Here is a 22,786-nt window from a genome sequence, read left to right as displayed (position 1 = left end):
TGCTGTCAAATCAAATATCCAGCATGTTACCTTGTTGGGCATTTTCCCTTTAAGGTCCATAGCAAGTTTCAGCATGTGGTTGTTGGTCTTCCCAGGGAAGAGGATTTTCCCTGTGTACAGCTCGTACAGCGTGCAACCCACAGACCACATGTCAATTCCATAATCATATGGCTTTCCAATGACTACAAGAGGAAGAAGAGAAAAAGGAAATAAAAGCAGTAATTCAGAATTCAGATCAACCACCAGAAACTTAAAAAACAAAACAAAACCACAGTTAAAAAAAAAAAACAGTTCAAGAATTCTACAGTGAAGTGATGCTATGTGAAATATAGTGATCCATTTCCACTGAAAGACTAAGTGACTAACTGAATTTAAGAATATTCAAGATGTACAACCCCGATTCCAAAAAAGTTGGGAAAAAGTACAAATTGTAAATAAAAACACAGAGTGCAATGATATGGAAGTTTCAAAATTCCATATTCAATTCAGAATAGAACATAGATGACATATCAAATGTTTAAACTGAGAAAATGTATCATTTAAAGAGAAAAATTAGGTGATTTTAAATTTCATGATAACAACACATCTCAAAAAAGTTGGGACAAGGCCATGTTTCCCACTGTGAAACATCCCCTTTTCTCTTTACAACAGTCTGTAAACGTCTGGGGACTGAGGAGACAAGTTGCTCAAGTTTAGGGATAGGAATGTTAACCCATTCTTGTCTAATGTCGGATTCTAGTTGCTCAACTGTCTTAGGTCTTTTTTGTCGTATCTTCTGTTTTATGATGTGCCAAATGTTTTCTATGGGTGAAAGATCTGGACTGCAGGCTGGCCAGTTCAGTACCCGGACCCTTCTTCTACGCAGCCATGATGCTGTAATTGATGCAGTATGTGGTTTGGCATTGTCATGTTGGAAAATGCAAGGTCTTCCCTGAAAGAGACGTCGTCTGGATGGGAGCATATGTTGCTCTAGAACCTGGATATACCTTTCAGCACTGATGGTGTCTTTCCAGATGTGTAAGCTGCCCATGCCACACGCACTAATGCAACCCCATACCATCAGAGATGCAGGCTTCTGAACTGAGCGCTGATAACAACTTGGGTCGTCCTTCTCCTCTTTAGTCCGAATGACACGGCGTCCCCGATTTCCATAAAGAACTTCAAATTTTGATTCGTCTGACCACAGAACAGTTTTCCACTTTGCCACAGTCCATTTTAAATGAGCCTTGGCCCAGAGAAGACGTCTGCGCTTCTGGATCATGTTTAGATACGGCTTCTTCTTTGAACTATAGAGTTTTAGCTGGCAACGGCGGATGGCACGGTGAATTGTGTTCACAGATAATGTTCTCTGGAAATATTCCTGAGCCCATTTTGTGATTTCCAATACAGAAGCATGCCTGTATGTGATGCAGTGCCGTCTAAGGGCCCGAAGATCACGGGCACCCAGTATGGTTTTCGGGCCTTGACCCTTACGCACAGAGATTCTTCCAGATTCTCTGAATCTTTTGATGATATTATGCACTGTAGATGATGATATGTTCAAACTCTTTGCAATTTTACACTGTCGAACTCCTTTCTGATATTGCTCCACTATTTGTCGGCGCAGAATTAGGGGGATTGGTGATCCTCTTCCCATCTTTACTTCTGAGAGCCGCTGCCACTCCAAGATGCTTTTTTTATACCCAGTCATGTTAATGACCTATTGCCAATTGACCTAATGAGTTGCAATTTGGTCCTCCAGCTGTTCCTTTTTTGTACCTTTAACTTTTCCAGCCTCTTATTGCCCCTGTCCCAACTTTTTTGAGATGTGCTGCTGTCATGAAATTTCAAATGAACTGATATTTGGCATGAAATTTCAAAATGTCTCACTTTCGACATCTGATATGTTGTCTATGTTCTATTGTGAATACAATATCAGTTTCTGAGATTTGTAAATTATTGTATTCCGTTTTTATTTACAATTTGTACTTTGTCCCAACTTTTTTGGAATCGGGGTTGTACATGCAATTATAATTCACACTGATGCACTTGATGGATAACCCATGTCTAGTATTGTGCGTCCTCATGCAGAATGGAACGATATTTTTAATTAGACATACAAGCCACTTTTTCCATGGAATAAAAACATTTATTTTTTTCGCGGTCCGGTATCCATCAAATCCTGCGCTCTGATTGGCTGGCAAGCGGGTCCGTGTCCAACCTTGTAAAGGACTATCCAAAGAGGTTGAGGTCAGTTGTGGCACAGAAAGGGTACACTATTGACTATTGATTGTCAGGGGGCTAATAATTTTGACCATGTCATTTTTCGATTTTCTTGTTACAAGTCAGAGCATGAATAAAATATCATCAAACTTAGTGGCCATTCTATCTTTTCTCTTTTGGAATCATATAAACTATACACATTTTTGGAAATTGTCATTTTCATGGATAAACAAAGGGTTATGTCTGATTTCACAAAGGGGCTAATAATTTTGACCTTAACTGTATATTCTTAAGGCATATTTACAAGAGAAAAACATACCAACGGACATCGAAAAACTGGAAGAAAGACACATCAGAGATGTAAAATTTCCAGGCTAGTGAGCGACTGAATTTATAAACCAACGTGACCGCAAGGTTTGCTTCATTAAAAGCGGAAGGTTTTGATAGAATTTTGGCTGCCAGGTTGCTTCGTTGTGTGTAGTTGTCGATGTGGATTTTAAACGTAACTAAGTAAATTACACAGGGAAAATAATAATATTTGGCTTGACTGCGTTAGCATTGGCCTTCGCTAACACTACACCAACGAGAAGGTAACTGGAGTGCCGCGCGAACAGCAACTTGTCTTTGACTCGTTCAACGTCATGCTAGCTGAATGGAACATATCTGATATACCACTCAAAGCCAGCCAATATTATTTAAATATGACATCATTACTGCCTACAAGAGCGCACGAGCCAAGTCAAGTTTATTTGTATAGCGCTTTTAACAATAAACATTGTCGCAAAGCAGCTTTACACAATTTGAACGACTTAAAACATGAGCTAATTTTGTCCCTAAGGCCATACTTAAAAAAAAAAATCCGTTTCCTGTCCACCGGGTGAGCAAAAAAATTTTCAGTCGGGAGGGAGGGATTTTTTTTTTTTTTAAAGGATAAGGCAACTTTTGTACAGTGTGTGTAATAGGAGAAAAACATACGTAATCAATTCCGTTAATTATTTCTCTTATATATCGAACATGAAAAAATATTTTTAACTTTGAAATCATGAATTGACACAGAGGAGCCGAAGTTGAAGGAGTCAGCCATTTTGAGATTGTGGGCAACTATAAACCAATCAGAATCTTTCGTTAATGCGCCTCCCTCTGATCTGTGACGTCACTGGGCCCATGAAAACAGTGTTTACAGACAGATCACTGTGATGACAGTAAGGAGTCCCGGCGGGTGGCTTGTATTCGATTCGTTTATATCCCGACCTTGTCAGCTGTCAGATTTATGTTCATGGACCCGGTAAGCTGGTAAATAATATTTATTTATTTTTTTCTTTACCAAATTCTAACAGAAAACGAGAGCGCCCGAAAGGGAAAACCGAGCCGAGCCGCTTCACGCATGCGCAGTAGGCTTGGTAGGACAACTCCAAATAGGAGTCATTCAGGATTCAGCCATGTTTTTGCTCCGTGTTTTTACTCGACCAAAGTTATACAGTATTATGAGCTTTAAGTTGCATAAATAAAACCATTTGGTGAAACTTTGAAGAAGCGATTGTACTGGTTTTTTACCTTATTACCATGAAGCACTGAAGAGTTGTTTTCAGTGGTGGGCCGCATGACGTCACGCAGTAGATCAATACGGCGGAACGCATCTTCGCTGAGTTCAGCGCAAGCCCATATTATTAAAAGTTAAAAGATACTGTTATGTGGTCTGTTCTTTCTCTATAAATTCCATGATCGATTACTTTATATATTTATCTATCTATTTGTGGTGATTTTGTACAAAAGTTGCCTTATTCTTTAATATATGGATGGATAAGAAATCGCAATGCTGTGTTTGCTTTTTCTTTCAGTACTTTATTACAAAAGCAGACACATTTAATAAAATATGACAGTTTAATCAACTGAAACTTGTACAAAAACTTTAAGTTAGCATTTTAAATGCTGACTGCAACATTTGCGGTACTTAAACTGTCCGACACACGGACTTTTTGTAGTTCTAAATTGACCGTTAGGCCTAGTTCGGATGAAATTACACTATTAAAATGATCACTGAATGATTTGTTTTTCTGAATCTTTACTATTTTGTTGTTCGCTAGAATACCATTTTGTGATTTCACACTTAAGCAAATGTTTGAAAACTCCAGATCTCCTTCCTTCATGGTGGCTGACATTTTTTTGTGCCGCACGGCGCATGCGCAGAGTAAGGGAGAGTAACTCATCCGCGGCCCCGACATGCGGTGTGTGTGTGCGCGTGCACTCGGCGGAGGCAGTAGTGTGTCAGAGGGAACAGAAGCAGAGATGACGCTTATTTTATCTCCGGTAAACCAGTCTTCTCTCGTTCAATTACGTGCTGGCATCAAAAGACACCGTTGGTTGTAAATGAAACCAAACTGAGTGGTTGGAGTGTATTTTCATACACAAATGGAGAAAAGGGACAGGGACAGACTCACCGATCTCAGGTGCTCTGTAGAACCGGCTGACCAAGTAGGGCGTGATGTCATTCTCAGCAATGTGGGATGCGGAGCCAAAGTCGCAGAGCTTCAGTATGGTCTTCGACTCATTCACCTGATGGAAGAGAATGCAATTAAGAAATGAAATGATGCCAGGACACAGAGACTTGGTGTCGTGTTGCACGGTAACACCGCTATTGAACTTTACCAGGATGTTGTCAGGTTTGATGTCAGCATGAAGGATGTTGCAGCGCTTGAGGAGTTTGAGGGCCAGGAAGAGCTGCTGGCTGTAGGAGCGCACTGCCTTGATGTGGAGCCCCACATCTTTGCCATACTTCTTCAGGACCTCCCGCAGGTTCATACTAGAACCAGATCATATGTTTATTCACTGCTGAAAAATGTCTCTCTCTCACGCAAGGTTTCTTAAGGGCTTCTCTGTCAAAGTAAGAATTACTGCTTACCATAGATTGCCAAATTGTATGACAAATATTCGGAGACTCTGGGAAGATTAGCTGCTGCCAATATGATAGGCTATGAGGATGGTTAACGCTTTCTAAACTTGGCTTAGAAGAGGAAAATACTCACCTGAGTGGCTCAAACACCAAACACAGGTGCTGCTTATGGTAAAAGTGCCTGAACAGACGCACACAGTGGAATTTATCATCAGGGTCTGCATCATTCAGCTTCTTCAGGAACTCCAGCTCTTTCAGGCCTGTCTTCTGCCTACAAGGGAAAAATTATTATTATTTTTTTTAAATAAACTATCAAAGCATGAGCTTTCCTATATTTGAAGCATGCTTTACTCTTGCTTAGAAATATAGCAAAAAATACAAAAAGTTACAATACCTGAAGATACTCATAAGTCCATTGATGTCATTCAGTACAAATAAATATTTTTCAGCTACTTGTTACTCTAAGCAACACTGCAGCTTGTCAACATTACAAAAGTGTATTGCGATAGGTCATTTCACAACCCTAGGCGATTGTGACATTGAATATTTCTCAAAAAAAAAAACCACCCAGGAAAAATACTAAAAAGGTATTAAAATGTGTGTTTAAGCCATTTTTAACTATGCATTTTTCTTACATGAGCTCATTGTTGCGTATGATTTTCACAGCAACTTCTTGACCGGCTCGGGCCAGATCCCTTGCACGGATAACATTACTGAACACACCCTGCCCGGTGTAGCCATAGACATCATATCGCTTGTCCAACATCTCTCCGATATTCACCCCTGAACACAAGAGGAAAATGAAGAGACATGATTATTCATCAGAGTGGTAGCACTTACCGCTCTGTAGCCTAGGCAGGGAAACGAGACAAGACCTCGAGCATACTTTAAATGTCACTTACGATAATAGCCCTCAGCATCTGTCCAGTTGTCCCTGAGACTGGGGTTCTCCTTAAAGTCCTTCCCAATGCCTGCGGCACGCAGCCTTGCGCTCTAAAAGTAAAATTGGCAAAAATATTAAAAGACCATCTTGGTCTCAAATCAGTACTAGTACAGAAAGTTTGTGAACCCTTTAGAATTGTCTATATTTCTGCATAAATATGACCTAAAACAACATCAGATTTTCACCCAAGTCCTAAAAGTAGATAAAGAGAACCCAGTTAAACAAATGAGACAAAAATATTATACTTGGTCATTTATTTATTGAGGAAAATGATCCAATATTACACATCTGTGAGTGACAAAAGTATGTGAACCTTTGCTTTCAGTATCTGGTGTGACCCCCTTGTGCAGCAATAACTGCAACTAAACGTTTGCGGTAACTGTTGATCAGTCCTGCACACCGGCTTGGAGGAATTTTAGCCCATTCCTTTGTACAGAACAGCTTCAACTCTGGGATGTTGGTGGGTTTCCTCACATGAACTGCTCGCTTCAGGTCCTTCCACAACATTTCCATTGGATTAAGGTCAGGACTTTGACTTGGCCATTCCAAAACATTAACTTTATTCTTCTTTAACCATTCTTTGGTAGAACGACTTGTGTGCTTAGGGTCGTTGTCTTGCTGCATGACCCACCTTCTCTTGAGATTCAGTTCATGGACAGATGTCCTAACATTTTCCTTTAGAATTCACTGGTATAATTCAGAATTCATTGTTCCATCAATGATGGCAAGCCGTCCTGGCCCAGATGCAGCAAAACAGGCCCAAACCATGATACTACCACCACCATGTTTCACAGATGGGATAAGGTTCTTATGCTGGAATGCAGTGTTTTCCTTTCTCCAAACGCTTCTCATTTAAACCAAAAAGTTCTATTTTGGTCTCATCCGTCCACAAAACATTTTTCCAATAGCTTTCTGGCTTGTCCACGTGATCTTTAGCAAACTGCAGATGAGCAGCAATGTTCTTTTTGGAGAGCAGTGGCTTTCTCCTTGCAACCCTACCATGCACACCATTGTTGTTCAGTGTTCTCCTGATGGTGGACTCATGAACATTAGCCAATGTGGGAGAGGCCTTCAGTTGCTTAGAAGTTACCCTGGGGTCATTTGTGACCTCGCCAACTATTACACACCTTGATCTTGGAGTGATTTGTTGATCAACCACTTCTGGGGAGGGTAACAATGGTCTTGAATTTCCTCCATTTGTACACAATCTGTCTGACTGTGGGGTCATTCCGTGCCAACTCACCTAAATTTCAGGAACTCCCCCACATCACCGTCTCAGATTTTACTCAAAAAATTCTCTAATCAAGAATCATATGTTTGTACCACACATGCAAAATATTAGCCCCCAATTATGTTGTAGTTTTGGAACTACAGGCCTTTGAAATATTGATGTCAAAACACCACGTCGAAACTGGCTCTTTCCCCAACTTCAGAGACCCATAACTTTTTATTGCAGCTATCTAGAAAGTTGTGTGTGCAGATTCTTACTGAATGATACCCACTCTTTTCAAATCTGTTGCCAGAAAGCCTCTGAAGGACATACTTTTTGCATAATAGGAAACCAAAAATGGCATTTTGGCCAAAATCGCTTAAAATTCATTAAAACTCAAAGGGGCCTAGTAGAAATATGAAACTAGTTAGATTTTTTTCCTCATTACATAGTAATTGTAGGGTTGTTATCTGTTCACAGAAACATATTTTGCGATGAAAATTATATTCCTGAATTTTAAAAAATTTTTTTAACATCTTACGTCCTTTCCGAGGGGGCTAAAATAGGGCATTTTTGCCATCTTATTTGTTAATGTGGCTAGGGGTTTAGGATCTTCTAGTTTTTTGTGAAGATGCTCTCATATAAGATGTAACTACTCCCTGATTTTTTTTAACAAACGCCCCTTGCTTCATATTTTAATAATTTTTTTTGTACATGGACAGTTTCATCATTTTTCACTTTTTTCCACATTCAGAACTCTGTAACTCTACATTGGAAAATTCCTACTAGCAGCTATTTCAGATTTACATACACTGACATACAAATTTTCATATTTTAGTAGTAGTCTGCCCAAGAAATTCATATTTTTCTTTCTATTGGGACCTAAAAACAGCTATTTGGCCAAAAATGACAAAAATGTTGACTTGATATTTTTCAAGTTCTGGAGGGAATGGGCTATTTTCCTCATAAATTAAAGATGTGGTGACTTTTTCTATCCTGGAACAAGATCTCATCACAGCTTCTGCCCAATTGCACCCACTCAGCTGGAGATGAGAAGGGTTTCTTCTGATGTGGTACCATCATCGGTAGTGGACATAGGACCTGAAACCACACCAGTTTTACAGTCCCAGTTACAGGCCCCAAGCCAAATGTCCCAATCTGCACCAAATATGTACCAGCCAGGCAAATATATTGCCTGTGTTTATGACAGAAAATGGTACATTGGAAATATTGTCACCAGAAATGAAGAAGAAAATGATGTGTATGTCAATTTCATGAGACAAGGACGAGGCAACACATTCTCATGGCCACCACAAAGCAGGAAAGATGAATGTTGGGTGCCTTTGCTTCATGTCCTTTGTGTGGTAGAGGCCCCAAACATAAAAAGTGGGGGACGCCATTACCAACTAACAGAGGATGACTTCAAACTTGTGAAAGACTTAAGTTTTAACTTATGTACTACTAGATGACAGTTTATGAGTGTCTTAGCACATCACATGAAACTGTACTGCCTGTGAATGAATTACCCATTATCACGGATGCCCATATTTGACTTTAAATTATGTACAAATCTTGTGATGTTTTTCAACATCATGATCATGGATCATTGAATGTGTTAATATGTAAATAAAACCTCATTGCTAAATGTTTTGTGCTTACACAACCTTGAAGTATATAAAAAATACTACTCCAGAATTTTGTTGTTATTTTTCTATATTTTCCAAGGATATTCAACAAAAATTGCAATTATACCTAAAATTTTCTAATTGCAAAAAATAATATACAATACAGAAAAAGTTGTTCAGGAAATGTGTATGCCTAGATTAGGTTCTTATAAGCCTTAATTTGTGTGCAAAACACCCCTTTATTATTCCCTTGTTTATTAAAAGCTGCCCAGCGTTTTTGTCATTTTTGGCCAAATAGCTGTTTTTAGGTCCCAATAGAAAGAAAAATATGAATTTCTTGGGCATACAACTACTAAAATATGAAAATTTGTGTGTCAGTGTATGTAAATCTGAAATAGCTGCTAGTAGGAATCTTCCAATTTAGAGTTACAGAGTTCTGAATGTGGAAAAAAGTGAAAAATGATGAAACTGTCCATGTACAAAAAAAATTAAAATATGAAGCAAGGGGCGTTTGTTAAAAAATATCAGAGAGTAGTTACATCTTATATGAGAGCATCTTCACAAAAAATTTGAAGATCCTAAACCCCTAGCCACATGACCAAATAAGATGGCGAAAATGCCCTATTTTAGCCCCCTCGGAAAGGACGTAAGATGTTAAAATTTTTTTTGTAAATTCAGGAATTGAAATTTCATGGCAAAATATGTTTCTGTGAACAGATAACAACCCTACAAATACTATGTAGTGAGAAAAAAAATCTAACTAGCTTCATATTTCTACTATGCCCCCTAGAGTTTTAATGAATTTTATGTGATTTTGGCCAAAACGTCATTTTTGGCTTCCCATTATGCAAAACGTATGTCCTTCAGAGGCTTTCTGACAACAGATTTGAAAAGAGTGGGTATCATTCAGTAAGAATCTGCAAACACAACTGTCTAGATAGCTGCAATAAAAAGTTATGGGTCTCTGAAGTTGGGGAAAGAGCCATTTCGTCATGTGGTATTTTGACATCAAAATTTCAAAGGCCAGTAGTTCCAAAACTACAATGAATTGGGAGCTAATATTTTGCATGTGTGGTACAAACATATGATTCTTGATTATAGAATTTTTTGAGCAAAATCTGAGACGGTGATGTGGGGACCCTTAGGTGAGTTGGCACGGAATGACCCTGTGGATTGGTGGAGTCCAAACTCTTTAGAGATGGTTTTGTAACCTTTTCCAGCCTGATGAGCATCAACAACGCTTTTTCTGAGGTCCTCAGAAATCTCCTTTGTTCGTGCCATGATACACTTCCACAAACATGTGTTGTGAAGATCAGACTTTGATAGATCCCTGTTCTTTAAATAAAACAGGGTGCCCACTCACACCTGATTGTCATCCCATTGATTGAAAACACCTGACTCTAATTTCACCTTCAAATTAACTGCTAATCCTAGACGTTCACATACTTTTGCCACTCACAGATATGTAATACTGGATCATTTTCCTCAATAAATAAATGACCAAGTATAATATTTTTGTCTCATTTGTTTAACTGGGTTCTCTTTATCTACTTTTAGGACTTGTGTGAAAATCTGATGTTGTTTTATGTCACATTTATGCAGAAATATAGAAAATTCTAAAGGGTTCACAAACTTTCAAGCACCACTGTATATGGAATGCAGAAAGGTTGATAATTTGTGGTATATATTTTATGTGGTCTACGGTGTCCTTATTAAAGTCGTCGCTGAACTTTATAAAATGGTTTTCAATCCTTTCGGGGGAATTAAGTGCGCCAACAGGTCAAAAGGTGCAGAAAGCAGTGCTTTTTGGCACGTTCTGAATACCTCGCTGGAAAAAGGAGTTTTTCCATCTTCATCCAATCTAGAACACCTGTTTAGGACAAAAACACGTAGCTCTTGCTTATTCTTCAGAACTAGTATAAAACGTTTAGAGATTTGGTCTGCCAGTGTATTAGATCTGCAGCTGCACAACATTCACAAATTGATCATGATCACAGCCAGATTTGTACATTTTATAAATCTGTGAGTTGAACGGTTGCGTCACTGAAATGTCCACTGCACCCCCATGTGGTTTGTCATATCATGCAAACTATATCACATCACAACAACTGAATCTAACTGACACTTTGTTCTTGCACTCCTACGGAGAAGATAGCATCGAAGAGTTCAGCTTACTGTACCTACGCAGCAAAAAGCCAACAAGGACTATGCAATTCTACCTGTGCAGATCTCCTTACACTGACAACTTTATTTAAGCGCTCAAGCATGGAAAGTCTTGAACCCATGCAATGCAAAACCATTTCCTGGCTACTTACGTCAAAGTACGCAGCAAACATGTCATCTGACTCTGTAAACATGTCAGGAGCTGACTGCTTCTTTGGATTGCCTCCTGTAAAAATATAAAACAACTAACTTAGTGAACTGATTAATTAAAAATGTGAATTTCAAGCTCAACTAAGAAAAAGATCCAACAAGAGAAACCTCACTCATCACTCGTCTTTATGCGGTCATAACACAACTTAGTGCCTGTTGTAGGTTGTTAAGGTGCCTTTAAAGGTTGTGTGTTCAACAGTCATGGAAAATGGGCGAGCTGACAGGTTATTGTTTTTATACTGGGACACCTTGAACATCCAGCCTGCTTCTGTTGGGACATTTTAGTTACAAATGCTGGTTGGGGCGAAGCCTTTATTTAAGCGCTCATGAAACGATAATTCATGAGAGATTTCTGCAGAAAGAAAATTATTTATAGACTACTGAGCACTTTGATTTCAGCAACTTTATCCTGGTCAGGGAAAGTTTTTTTTTTTTAAGCTGGCAAGTAACCATGGCATAATCAAGATAACACCTGACAAATACCCCTTTTCCACCAAATCAGTTCCAGGGCTGGTTCGAGGCCAGTGCTGGTTCACAACTCGTTCAACTTGCGAGCCAGCTGAGAACCAGTTTGCTTTTCCATAGCTCGCGGTGCTAAGGGAAGCCACGTCATTACGTCGCTGTATATGTCAGTTACGCCGCTGTATACGTCAGTTACGCCGCTACGTGTGCATAAACCTTGGCGCGAATATCGAAGCAAAAACAACACGGAAGAAGCAGCAGCAACAACAACAATAATAATGGATGACTTCGCGTTTGTACAGCTGCTGCTTCTCGTCGCTTAAAAATGGCGATCTTTCGCGGTCTTATTATTGTTGTTGGTCTTAACAACTCCGCCCCCCCGCTGACGTAAGCGGTTCTTTCCTCTGGCCCAGCAGAGAGTTGGTGCTAGCCTGGAACCGGTTTTTCTGGCCCCAGAGCCAGTTCTTTATCAGTGGAAACAGAAAACCCGGTTCCAAACTAAGCACTGGCCCCGAACCAGCCCTGGAACTGCTTTGGTGGAAAAGGGACAACAGTGGCCGTACATCAGAAAATAATTAAAAGGTAGATTGCCTTTCAGATTTAGGTCATAAAAAGAATTTTCCCCGACACGTTTTTGATTCTTTTTGTTTCGTGGACCGAAAGCTACAGAATTCGAAATCACAGACTTCCAATTTGATTTTTTTTTAATAGAACAATTAATGACTTTAGAGCCACATGGTCCTCAATTCTCCGCTATCATTTCTTGCTTCGCTGTGACGTAATACAAGATACTACGTCATAGTGGGCTTTCCCTGTGAAACAGGAGAGAGAACCATGAAAGACTGACTACAGTAACGGAAAGCGAGAAGAAAAGACGTTACGTCGCGAAGGAAAGGAATCGCAGGACCAAACTAATAAATATTGGCGGTCAGCGAGCACCTCAGTGTGATCAGCTGTTCGTTTAGTGACGGAATGATGGAACGGTCAGTGCACTATCAAGGTAAACCTGTAGATGGCAGTAATGCAACACTGGATGCCAGCTGCTGTAAAACCCAAAAGACAATGAGAACGATGCCGAAAGGTAAACATGCGCATGTTGCACACCGGACTTCCTCTGCCTGCGCGACGCGAGTGATTTCCTGCACATTATTTGCTCGGGAATCCCCTCAAATTAAATAACTTCCCAGCCACAGAATGCCCTGTTGTTGTTTTTAAAGATATTACAGAAATAAACATGTATCACAATGACCAAATTTCAGAGGGAACTAAATTTCACCGGTTTTATGAAATCGAAAGGCCGTCTACTTTTAATGAAATGGAGACAAAAAAAAAAATCCACACATCTCTCTTCCATCAAATGTGTTATTTCCTGATCTTTTCTACTGCATAATAAAACGTACCATCTTTTTCCTGGGTGAGCAGATTGTGTTTTGCCTTAATGTTGGCCTCGAAGGTGTCCAGGTTCTCTTGTTCATAAGCCTTTACATCAGCTGCAACTCGCTCTAGAACATCATCCGGAGACGGCGAGCGGCTGTGGGAGCTACTCTGAGGACTGCCAGGCTCCGACTTATTGTTGTCCTCATTTGATTCCTTATATTTCTGTATTTGACAAACATGGACAGATGGTTTACAGTACCGAATATTAGTTTTACTACAGATGAATTGCAAACTCTGTCTATGGAGGTCTGGACTATTTTATTTGGAGACCAAACCCTAAAAAGCATGATCTCTGAATGCCAAACATGCATATTCAAGTTACTTTGCACTCAACAGCACAATTTTTATTTATTTATTTATAAAACCATACTATGTGTTGAGAAAGTTTTTAGACCTCCAGTTTTTGCCCACTTTATGGTGTTCTAGATTTCATTTAAAATGGATCAAATACATTTCAATCATCAATCTACACATAACCCATGATTGACAAAAGTGAAAATGAGACATGTTTGCTGAAGAAATGATTTATTAACTCAAAACAAAGGGACCTTTGACTCTTCTTGGGTAAATCTCTACCAGCCTTGCTCATCTGGATTAGGGCAACTGAACTGAACTACCATCTTCAGCTGTCTCCACAAATGTTCTGTGACGTTTAAATCTGGGCGTCGTCTGGGCCACCCGAGGACATTCAGAGAGACACTTTTCCTTAAAGCTGCTTTCTGTATTTGGCTGCATTCATACTTCACTCAATTGTGACCAGTCTCTCCATCTCTGCCAATGAAGCACCCACACAGCACTATGCTGCCACCACCATGTTTCATCACAGGGGCTGTACTACCATTCAATGAGTGGGAACTGGTTTTTGCCAGAAGCGGCACTTGGAGTTCAGCCCAAAGAGTTCTATTTTTGTCTCATCAGACTAGAGCAACTTTAGCCCTTTAAGTGCTGACCCTGTACATTTTACTTAGGAGTAGCCTCCAACTAGCCACTCAACCATAAAGTGTTGACTGATGGACGATTTCTGAGATTGTAGTTTCTATGTCTGAAGAGGACTTCTGAAGCCCAGTTAGAGTGGCCATTAAAGTGCATATCCTGGACCAATTGCGGGTTTTTTTTTAAATATGAAAGTACGTTCCTTTACACACTCATCCAAAAAGGTAATTTTGCACAAGGCCATCTGTCTACAGCAGAAAAAAATAAAATAACAAAATGCGTCTGGAAAAATCCCAAGGGAGTCTGGAGCCAGAATCGTGACGTCACCTGCGGAAGCGCCAGCAGGCTGCGCGAGCTCTGCACAGTTTCAGTGCACAGCCTGTGTAGACCAAGCGCTCCCATTTCTCTCTCATTGTCCGGTCTTTTGGAAAACGATGAGTACTAATCCCATCAAGATTGGTGTTGCTACACCCTCCGACGATACATCTGTTAACCATTTTAATAATTACGCGATAACGTTGAAGAAATTTGCAGAAAACCACCAGGTCGTTTTCTCATAAACAAACCAGCGCTGACGTAGGATTCAGAGGGAGGCGTCCCGCACGCGACGTCACGAAAATCACTGTTTCCCGGGAAATCCAAATGCCAAGTTTTTTCGGAGGCGGACAAATTTGCCTCAAATGGCTTGATTTCAACTGAATTTCTCTGGTATTGCGCAAGGTAAAAAAAATTGCGCAAAATGCGACAGATATTTGACCAAAGTTTAATATAAAATAGGAGAATTACATTGATCTTGCTCCTGAATTTACCCGTGATATGCACTTTAAGTTCTTGGTCAAGTCCTTGACCAAAGCCCTTTTAGCCCAGTTTCATGGAGCTGGCCATCTGGCCAAACTCAGAAGAGTCCTGGGGGTTCCAAACTTCCATTTCACAATGATGAAGCCCACTGTACTCCTGGGAATGTTCAGTTGGTAAAAGGTTTTGTACCCTTTCCCAGATCTATGCCTCAACTTTGATCAAATTCAGTCATGGAGGTCTACAAAGAGTTCCTTGGACTTCATGGCTTGTTTTATGTCCGACATGCCCTATGAATTCTACATACAGGGGTATGCCTTTCTAAATAATGTCCAATCAGAGATTTCAGTCAAGTTCTATTAACATATCATGATAATCAAATCAAACAGGATGCACCTGAGCTCAATTTGGTGTGCTTTAGCTGAAGGTAAGAACGAGCAAATTTATTAAAAATTAAGTAATCGTTATGGATTATTGGATGTAGATTAATGACAAGAAAATAAACGTGATCTGTTTTAAATTAACACAGTGTGCAAAAAAATTGAAGAGGCCAGAATACTTTCTGAACCCACTATGTTGGGTTTTAACCAAAGATGTATGATACGTTCTACTTTTACACATTTTCAACACAGCGTGTGCAGACAAGTTGATCTAGAACAGTGTTTCCCAACCTTTCTTGAGCCACGGCACATATTTTACATTTGAAAAATCCCACGGCACACCATCAAACAAAAATATCACAAAAATATGTGTATTATTTATATATATATATATATATATATTAAAAAAATGATAATCTAGTCTCAATTTACTCACAATTTCCTTAGTGGGAAACCTGGGCCTGTTTAGTTGAACACAAAGCTGATACACTCGTAGGAATTGAAGAAAGACACACACAAAGATCTTCAACAGCTCTGAGTCACTCTCCTTTTTTAGTTTTTATAGCAGTCATGCTTGAAAAGCCCAGCTCGCATAGATAGGTTGTGGAAAATCACCTTTTTCGCTTTCTTCTGACCTCTACTCATACTAGGGCCTTCATCCGGGTCAGAATTTTCTCCAGGGCCCAGTTTGGATTGTGTACTTTTTCTTTTCAAATATTTATCTATCGCTATCACCGCTGTCACACCCGAAGCATTACTAATTCTATTGTTTGAATGGCAACAGGTAGATACACAGGTTAATTAGCTACCTGCTGCCATCTATTGGAAGAGTATTTAATTGTTCTGCCGGTCACTATACGTCGCTGGCATAGATGAACGAAAACAAATTATTTGCAGTAAATAAATAATTTTCGGAACAATTAAGTGAAATTGGATAATGTCCCACGGTACACCTGATGATCTCTCACGGCACACTAATGTGCTGTGGCACAGTGGTTGGGAATCACTGATCTAGAACATCTAAAAATCTAGCTCTTCTCACCACTAACAATAACAGAGATACGGCCAGTTATATGGCAAAAATCCGACCTGCACAATCGCCAAGCGCTGGAGTCTCCTCTGCTCGATCAGCGCTTCCTCGTCCTCTTCATCCACATCATAATCCTCCAAACTATACGCAAACAATTCATAAATTATAATTCTTTAGAGATTCAGACTCCATAACCTAAAAAGCTACCACAAAACAACAATATTCAATAGTAATCCAAAATGTGTTGAAGCTGATATGGTTAAAAAGTCACTCAACAGACAAAACTAATCTCTTGTGCACTCACGCTTCGTCCGATTCATCCTGCTCAGCTTTCATGCCTTCAGACAGACTGCCCTTAAACTTATCATCCTTCTCTCTGCTGCTTCTCCTCCTCCGGTCCTGAGAGCCTGAGCGTGCCTGCTGCTTGTAGCCCAGCCTGCCCCGCTCCACAGACCTAAAGCAACACCAGTGTAAACAAACAAACAAAACAAAAAAAAAGGATTCCAAGGTTAAACTGTTAAATGACAACCTCAGGGGAACTCTGTTAAAGGTCCTTAGGTTAAAACAAAAAAAAAGGATTCCAGGGTTAAACTGTTAAATGACAACCTCAAGGGAACTCTGTTAAAGGTCCTTAGGTTAAAAACGCTTAGGCTTAAGTGTGAGACAGCTGGTACACACCTTCTTCTGGGAAGGGGAGATCTGCTGGTGCGTCTCCTGGGGGAACGGCTCGGTCTCCTTCTGGAGCTGAGAGGAGGACTCCGTCTACTGCAACTGGCTGCATCATCGCGGGACCGCATCCTGTCGGGAATAAACACACGCGCAGGAAGAACAAAATAAAATGAAGAAAAAAATGTCATAGCATGTTAACTATGTGCCCCCTTGTGCTCAGACAGCATAAATTAGACGTTGGAGTGATTCACATGGACCTTTCAATAGAGATCTTGCATGTGACGTCACAGCCGATCCAGATTGTAACAGACGCCATCTTGTCGGTCAGACGCCATATTTCCGCCTTCTACTTCATTCTGGTTCTACTTCTGCTTCTACTTCTACCTTTTCTTCTGGAAAACCCTACTATATACAATTCTACTACAACGGCTGCGGCTACAAGCTCTCCCTACCTGTGCACGTTTATGTTTTTTGTGTATATTTTTGCGTGTTGTTCGTCTGTACCGGACTTCAATATCCACTACAACCGTATGGACTTACTGGACATTGGTTTCCAGCAGAAAATGATGGTTTGTAGCGATTTCCATCGCATGCACAACATTCCGGACGAGACAGCGAGACCAGCGGGGTCTCTGTGGATTGTTATCGGGTCTGGCAGGCGAAGGAGGCGGCGTTGGGAGAGGAAGCAAAAGCGAGGCTGCAGGCAGAGCCGGCCTGTTGACTAAGCTCAGAAAACAGCCACTCAAACCTCCACTGCCAAGCCTCTATCTCTCCAACGCCAGATCCATGGTAAACAAGACGGACGATTTGGAATTACAGCTGGAATTACCTTATTCTATTCTATAATCGGCTGGTCAGTGCTATACTAGATTCTACTGATATATCTAGTATCAGTACTAGTAATACTTAAGTGACTTACCCGTCCAATGAGGATTGTTATTTTCTTGTTTACAAGATGCCACATCTGAGGGCGGCTGACAAATCCTGAATTTCTGTAAAGATAACTGTCCAGAGATTTATAAGCACGCAGTGCTTCGCCACTGAACAGCGAGGGAAAGTTTGAGGTAATTATAAACGTCTGGGTATTCCACCTCTGGCAGTTCAATATCCACTGACACGGTCGTGAAAACTATGTCCGGTAAGCCATAAGCGTCACTAATCTGTAGGTCGTTTATTTTAGACATATATCTAATTATCTGTTCATTAGAAAAATGAGCCGTGTAGTCCGTCGGTTGAAATTGATCCATTTTGTACACGAGTGCAGCAGTATTCAGCGGTGTTTTTTACCGACAAGATGGCGGCTGTGTACTTTCCGGTCACGTGACTGCAAGATCTCTATAGGATCATAAGCAATTTTTGCACTGCTTCCAGACAGGCTTGTAGCCCAGCACCTCTTCACTATTAAAAAAAAAAGTTTCCTGTACATTTCTTACTTATGTATCACTTACTTATCACGTGTGATACTTTAAACACTGGATCTTTCAATAGTCAATTTTAAATTGCTGTTCAATATAACTGACTGGAAAACAACTTTAACAAATACAAACAAAAAGAACACCTGATAGGTGAGGATCTCTGGCGGTCGGATTCTCTCCGTCTTCTATCAGTGGAGCGAGAGCGTTCCCTCCTGGCTGGAGATCTGTTGCGGGTGGCGGCGCGGCAGTTGGAAGACTGTTGAGGAGAATGGCGGTCCCTGCTCCTGCGAGATGATCTATCCCATATCGGACTGCGGATGTGCCTTCTGTGGGGAGATCTGTTCTCCTTGCCTGATGAGACTTCCTTAGAAGGAGACTTGACTGATGCCTTTTCCCTGTCCCTTTTGCGGTCAGGCTCAGGTAATCTGCCATGTCTGTCTTTTGATCTAGAGCGTCTTGCCTTCTCTGGTGATCTGGGATGGTCACTACTTCTGGTCCCAGGCTGTCTAAATGAAGACGAAGGGTCTCTCTTACTTCCCTGTTCTGTCGCTGCGGAGACCGAATGCGTATTATTCTGCTTCCTGGATACTGCAGGAGATCTGGACCTTGGACGTCCATCTTTGGGCTGCTGAACATTCTGGGATGGTCTCTTCTCTAATGATTGGCACGAACCCTGAGTTCGGTCCTTATTATCTGAATCGGATTCAGTTCTACTCTTTCTTCTACGTGATTTATGTTGGTTGATGATTGACTTTTCTTCAGACTCGCTTCTGCTACGCTGCCAAGGACCCGTTCTTTCGTCGTCCACGGAACCGTGCTGACTTTGTTCTGCATCTTTAGTCACCGGCTGGTTTTCTTGCTCCCCAGCTATATAAACCTGTTCTAGATTCTCCCTCTGCTCATCCCCATTACACAACTGTTCCTGTACTTCCATGTCCTCGTCTGAGCCCGAGTTATATCCCTGCAGTATCAGGCCCATTCCTGAGTGCACCCTTCCCTCCATCAGCTCATTATCAAGCTCTGCTTGGATCAGGGCCCTTTGCTTTTCTAAATCCTCCAGGGCTGCCAGGTCATCCAACCTAGACCTCTTTAGCGGCACTGTTTCATCAGTGTCCTCGACCTCGCCGTCATCCATCCTAGAGGAATCTCTGTGTCTGCGCTTTTTATGCTTGTGTCTGTGCTTGTGTCGGTGCTCTTTTTCCTCCAACGATGAATATTTGTGTTTTCTGTGCTTGCTGTGATGTTTGTGTTTCTTTCGCTTGTGTTTCTCCACGCCGTCATTGTCCTTACACGTCCTGAGTCTATTCTCTTCTTCTTCTTCATCTGATGCGTTGCCAGTTCTGTCAGAGATGGAAAAAGAAATAGAAAAAAAAAGTGTATAAGCTTAACATTTCATAATATTCAGCAAAAATAATAATTTTAAAAAATTGTAAAGAATAATGTTGAAGCTACTATTAAAAATTAAGCATACCTATTATTTATAGAGGAAATATATTAAACTACTTGTTTTAATGTTTTAATATTTTAATTAGAACTTCATGATTTTCATTTTGGTGGAAAACTACAGAGGACTGAGTATAATTGCTACAGTCTCCCAGGTCCTATCTTGGATTGTTGTTGAGAGGATAAGGGAAACGTACGAACATATTCTCCTGCAGACGCAATTTGGCTTTCGGTCAAATAGATCGACCACAGATGCCATATATATACTATGTCAGCTTCTGGAAAATACTAGGAAATTAAATAAACCAGTGTATATAGCATTCGTGGACTTGAAGGCTGCCTACGATTGTAATTCCGAGGGATGCATTGTTCAAGTGCTTGGAAATTCGACTGAAGTCCCCCAAGCTAGTATCCATACTACGTGCACTCTATACAGGAACCAAGGCGTACGTGAAAGGAAGCAAGCATCGGTTTGAGACAGTGGTAGGATGCCGACAGGGCGCACTAGAGTCCCCCGTCCTTTTTAACATCTACATGGACTTTGTTGTACGAGTCGCACGTCATGAAATACTGAAGGAATATCCAGAATCAGCAATGAAAGTAGAATACTGTATGCCAAATGAAGTGTCACCACGGGAATATCGTAGGAAGGCTCCAACACATGGAACTACCCAGATTATGGAATTATTGTATGCTGATGATGAGGCTATTCTTGCCAACTCTGTGGAAGAACTGAAAACCATCCTTGAAATATACGATCAAACCTTCACACGCTTCGGCCTGAAGATGTCTTACAGTAAAACGGAGACAATGGTTCTCAATGTTGATGATGAAATAAAAAACAAGGAAAGTCTGATCACCATTGGCAATAACAAAATCAAGAATGTGTGAACTTTCAAATATCTTGGGTACATGATCTCAAATGATGATATGAATAAACCTTGTTTTCTATATGCAAGGACTGGAGCTGCCTACCAAAAATGGAACGAACTCAAGCATGTACTAACCGACCATCGTATAAAGTTACCGACCCGAGTGGCATTCCTTACTTCATGTGTGCGATCTCGCCTTCTGTACAGCATCCAGGCGTGGTCATTAACTGAGAAAGAACTTAATACCATCGAGGCCATATGGCATGGTTTTTTAAGGAAAAATGATTAAGGGAGGGTACAAACGTGTAAATGGGACATTCCACCGAATGGGTGCCATTTGCTTGTTGCACCACTCCCAAATTAAACTTAATTTGTTATATCTTTTCAACACATTATAATAACACACACAAATGTGTATTGGTCAACCTCAGGCTACGTTACAAGGTTTGGAAGTCAAAGATGGCTGTATTTTTTTCAGTCCTGTTACCAAAACTCTGAAAGTAACAGGACTGAGTTTTTAGCCTAGGATTAGCTAATACATGGAATTAAGCCACATGGTGTCATCGCTAACAGCATGACCACACTTAGCACATTCTAGTGATTTACCAAAAATCTGTATTTTTAAAAGAAACAAATATCATCTAATAAATAATTTAAGTAACAGGACAGTATGTTGACATTGACCTTATCAGTCAAAGTTAAAAAAAATCATCAAATATACAGAAAAGTAAACGAGAGAACTAACTTTTGGTCTTCCCATGGCCTTCAGAAGACACAACTGATGTAACTTCCTGTTGAGCATGTGATTTATGGAATGTTCCAAATTTGTCAGATGGGGTAATATGTTTGGGCAACAGGACTGAGTGAAAACCCAGGGACACGACTAAAATGTGTATTTTAACTAAAGATATTGTGGATTTCTTATGAAAAAAATATATTTAAACCATGGATAGGATATGGAGTCGCACAAGAGTGCAAAAGAAATACTGTTTCTGAAGGATTTTAATCATAATATTTCATAGTTAAGTATAAAGTTAGAGTGCGGGGACAGGTAACACATGCTATTTTTCAGTGTTTTAGGTAGTTTTTATTAATCCTTACAATTATATATATCTTAAATTTGAAATCAGATCAATGTGCAGGACATTCTGCATAATAAGGAAATGTATTTTAAAGTACATTTTTATGTGCATTTATACATATAATTTTCTAGGGACAGAAATGGCACCGATTCAGTGGAACAGACTGTGTCACGGTCTGATCGTGCGCTGGTATAAATTTACCATGCGCAGACCGATTTTTTTTCCCGGTCAACTTCCGGGAAGTCTAAATTTACTATTTCTTGCTGCGATTTTGTACTGAGCATTTCAACACATTTGTGGACTAATAGAACGCGAATTGTGACTACAATTGTGAGATTTGATTATCAGTAGACAAGAATGGTTTGGATTGAATTTTATTAGTATATGTGTAAATGAAGTTAATAAAGTTGTTCAAAACACTTTACATTCTGACTTCGTTCTTTCATATATACTTAAACAAATCAATATTCATGAAGATAAAGTTCATCATTCCTGGCTGCTGGCTGCTCCTGATCAGCCTACTTAGTGCATAAACTGGAACTAAAACACGGGTCATTCATTCATCAAGATAAAGTGAAAATTTATTTGTGGATCAAGTATGAACGTAAATCCCATATCATATTGGGCTGGTAAATTCTGACTAGGTCCAATGACAGGAGTCTAATTATACCAGGTTGGTAAATTTGACAGAATAACTAAATTATTATAATCATGATGAGTCTCACTCAAACAAATCAATATTCATCAAGATAAAGTGAAAATTTATTTGTGGATCAAGTATGATCATAAATCTATCATATTGGGCTGGTAAATTCTGACTAGGCCCAATGACAGCAGTCTAATTATACCAAGTTGGTAAATTTGAGAGAATAACTAAATTATTATAATCATGAGGAATCTTACTTAAATCAATATTCATCAAGATAAAGTGTAAATAATTCAAGTATGAACATAAATCTCATATTAGGCTGGTAAATTCAGACTAGGCCCAATTATACCAAGTTGGTAAATTTATACTGTGGTAA

The 22,786-nt window shown here is 40.0% G+C and overlaps 1 protein-coding gene across 3 annotated transcripts in view; it reads right to left on the bottom strand.

Annotated features, from left to right (window-relative positions):
• The window catches only part of prpf4ba (pre-mRNA processing factor 4Ba), a 29,785-nt gene that overhangs the window by 2,614 nt on the left and 4,385 nt on the right, over positions 1-22,786 (bottom strand). For all 3 annotated transcript variants that reach the window (XR_009655494.1, XR_009655495.1, XM_060931532.1), the window contains exons 2-13: positions 18,508-19,704; positions 16,959-17,078; positions 16,585-16,734; positions 16,340-16,421; positions 13,106-13,304; positions 11,186-11,259; positions 5,995-6,085; positions 5,728-5,875; positions 5,226-5,363; positions 4,849-5,002; positions 4,641-4,755; positions 31-182 (exon numbers count right to left, since the gene is read on the bottom strand). Coding sequence is in view for 1 of the 3 variants with exons in the window: in XM_060931532.1 (XP_060787515.1) it covers positions 31-182; positions 4,641-4,755; positions 4,849-5,002; positions 5,226-5,363; positions 5,728-5,875; positions 5,995-6,085; positions 11,186-11,259; positions 13,106-13,304; positions 16,340-16,421; positions 16,585-16,734; positions 16,959-17,078; positions 18,508-19,704 (2,620 nt within the window). In the remaining 2 variants the exon portion in view is untranslated. The remainder of the gene's footprint in view (positions 1-30; positions 183-4,640; positions 4,756-4,848; positions 5,003-5,225; positions 5,364-5,727; positions 5,876-5,994; positions 6,086-11,185; positions 11,260-13,105; positions 13,305-16,339; positions 16,422-16,584; positions 16,735-16,958; positions 17,079-18,507; positions 19,705-22,786) is intronic.

Source organism: Neoarius graeffei, chromosome 1 (genome assembly GCF_027579695.1).
Source record: "Neoarius graeffei isolate fNeoGra1 chromosome 1, fNeoGra1.pri, whole genome shotgun sequence".
NCBI lineage: Eukaryota > Metazoa > Chordata > Actinopteri > Siluriformes > Ariidae > Neoarius > Neoarius graeffei.
The sequence above is the reverse complement of the archived record's forward strand: the minus strand, read 5'-3'. Positions and strand labels throughout refer to the sequence as shown.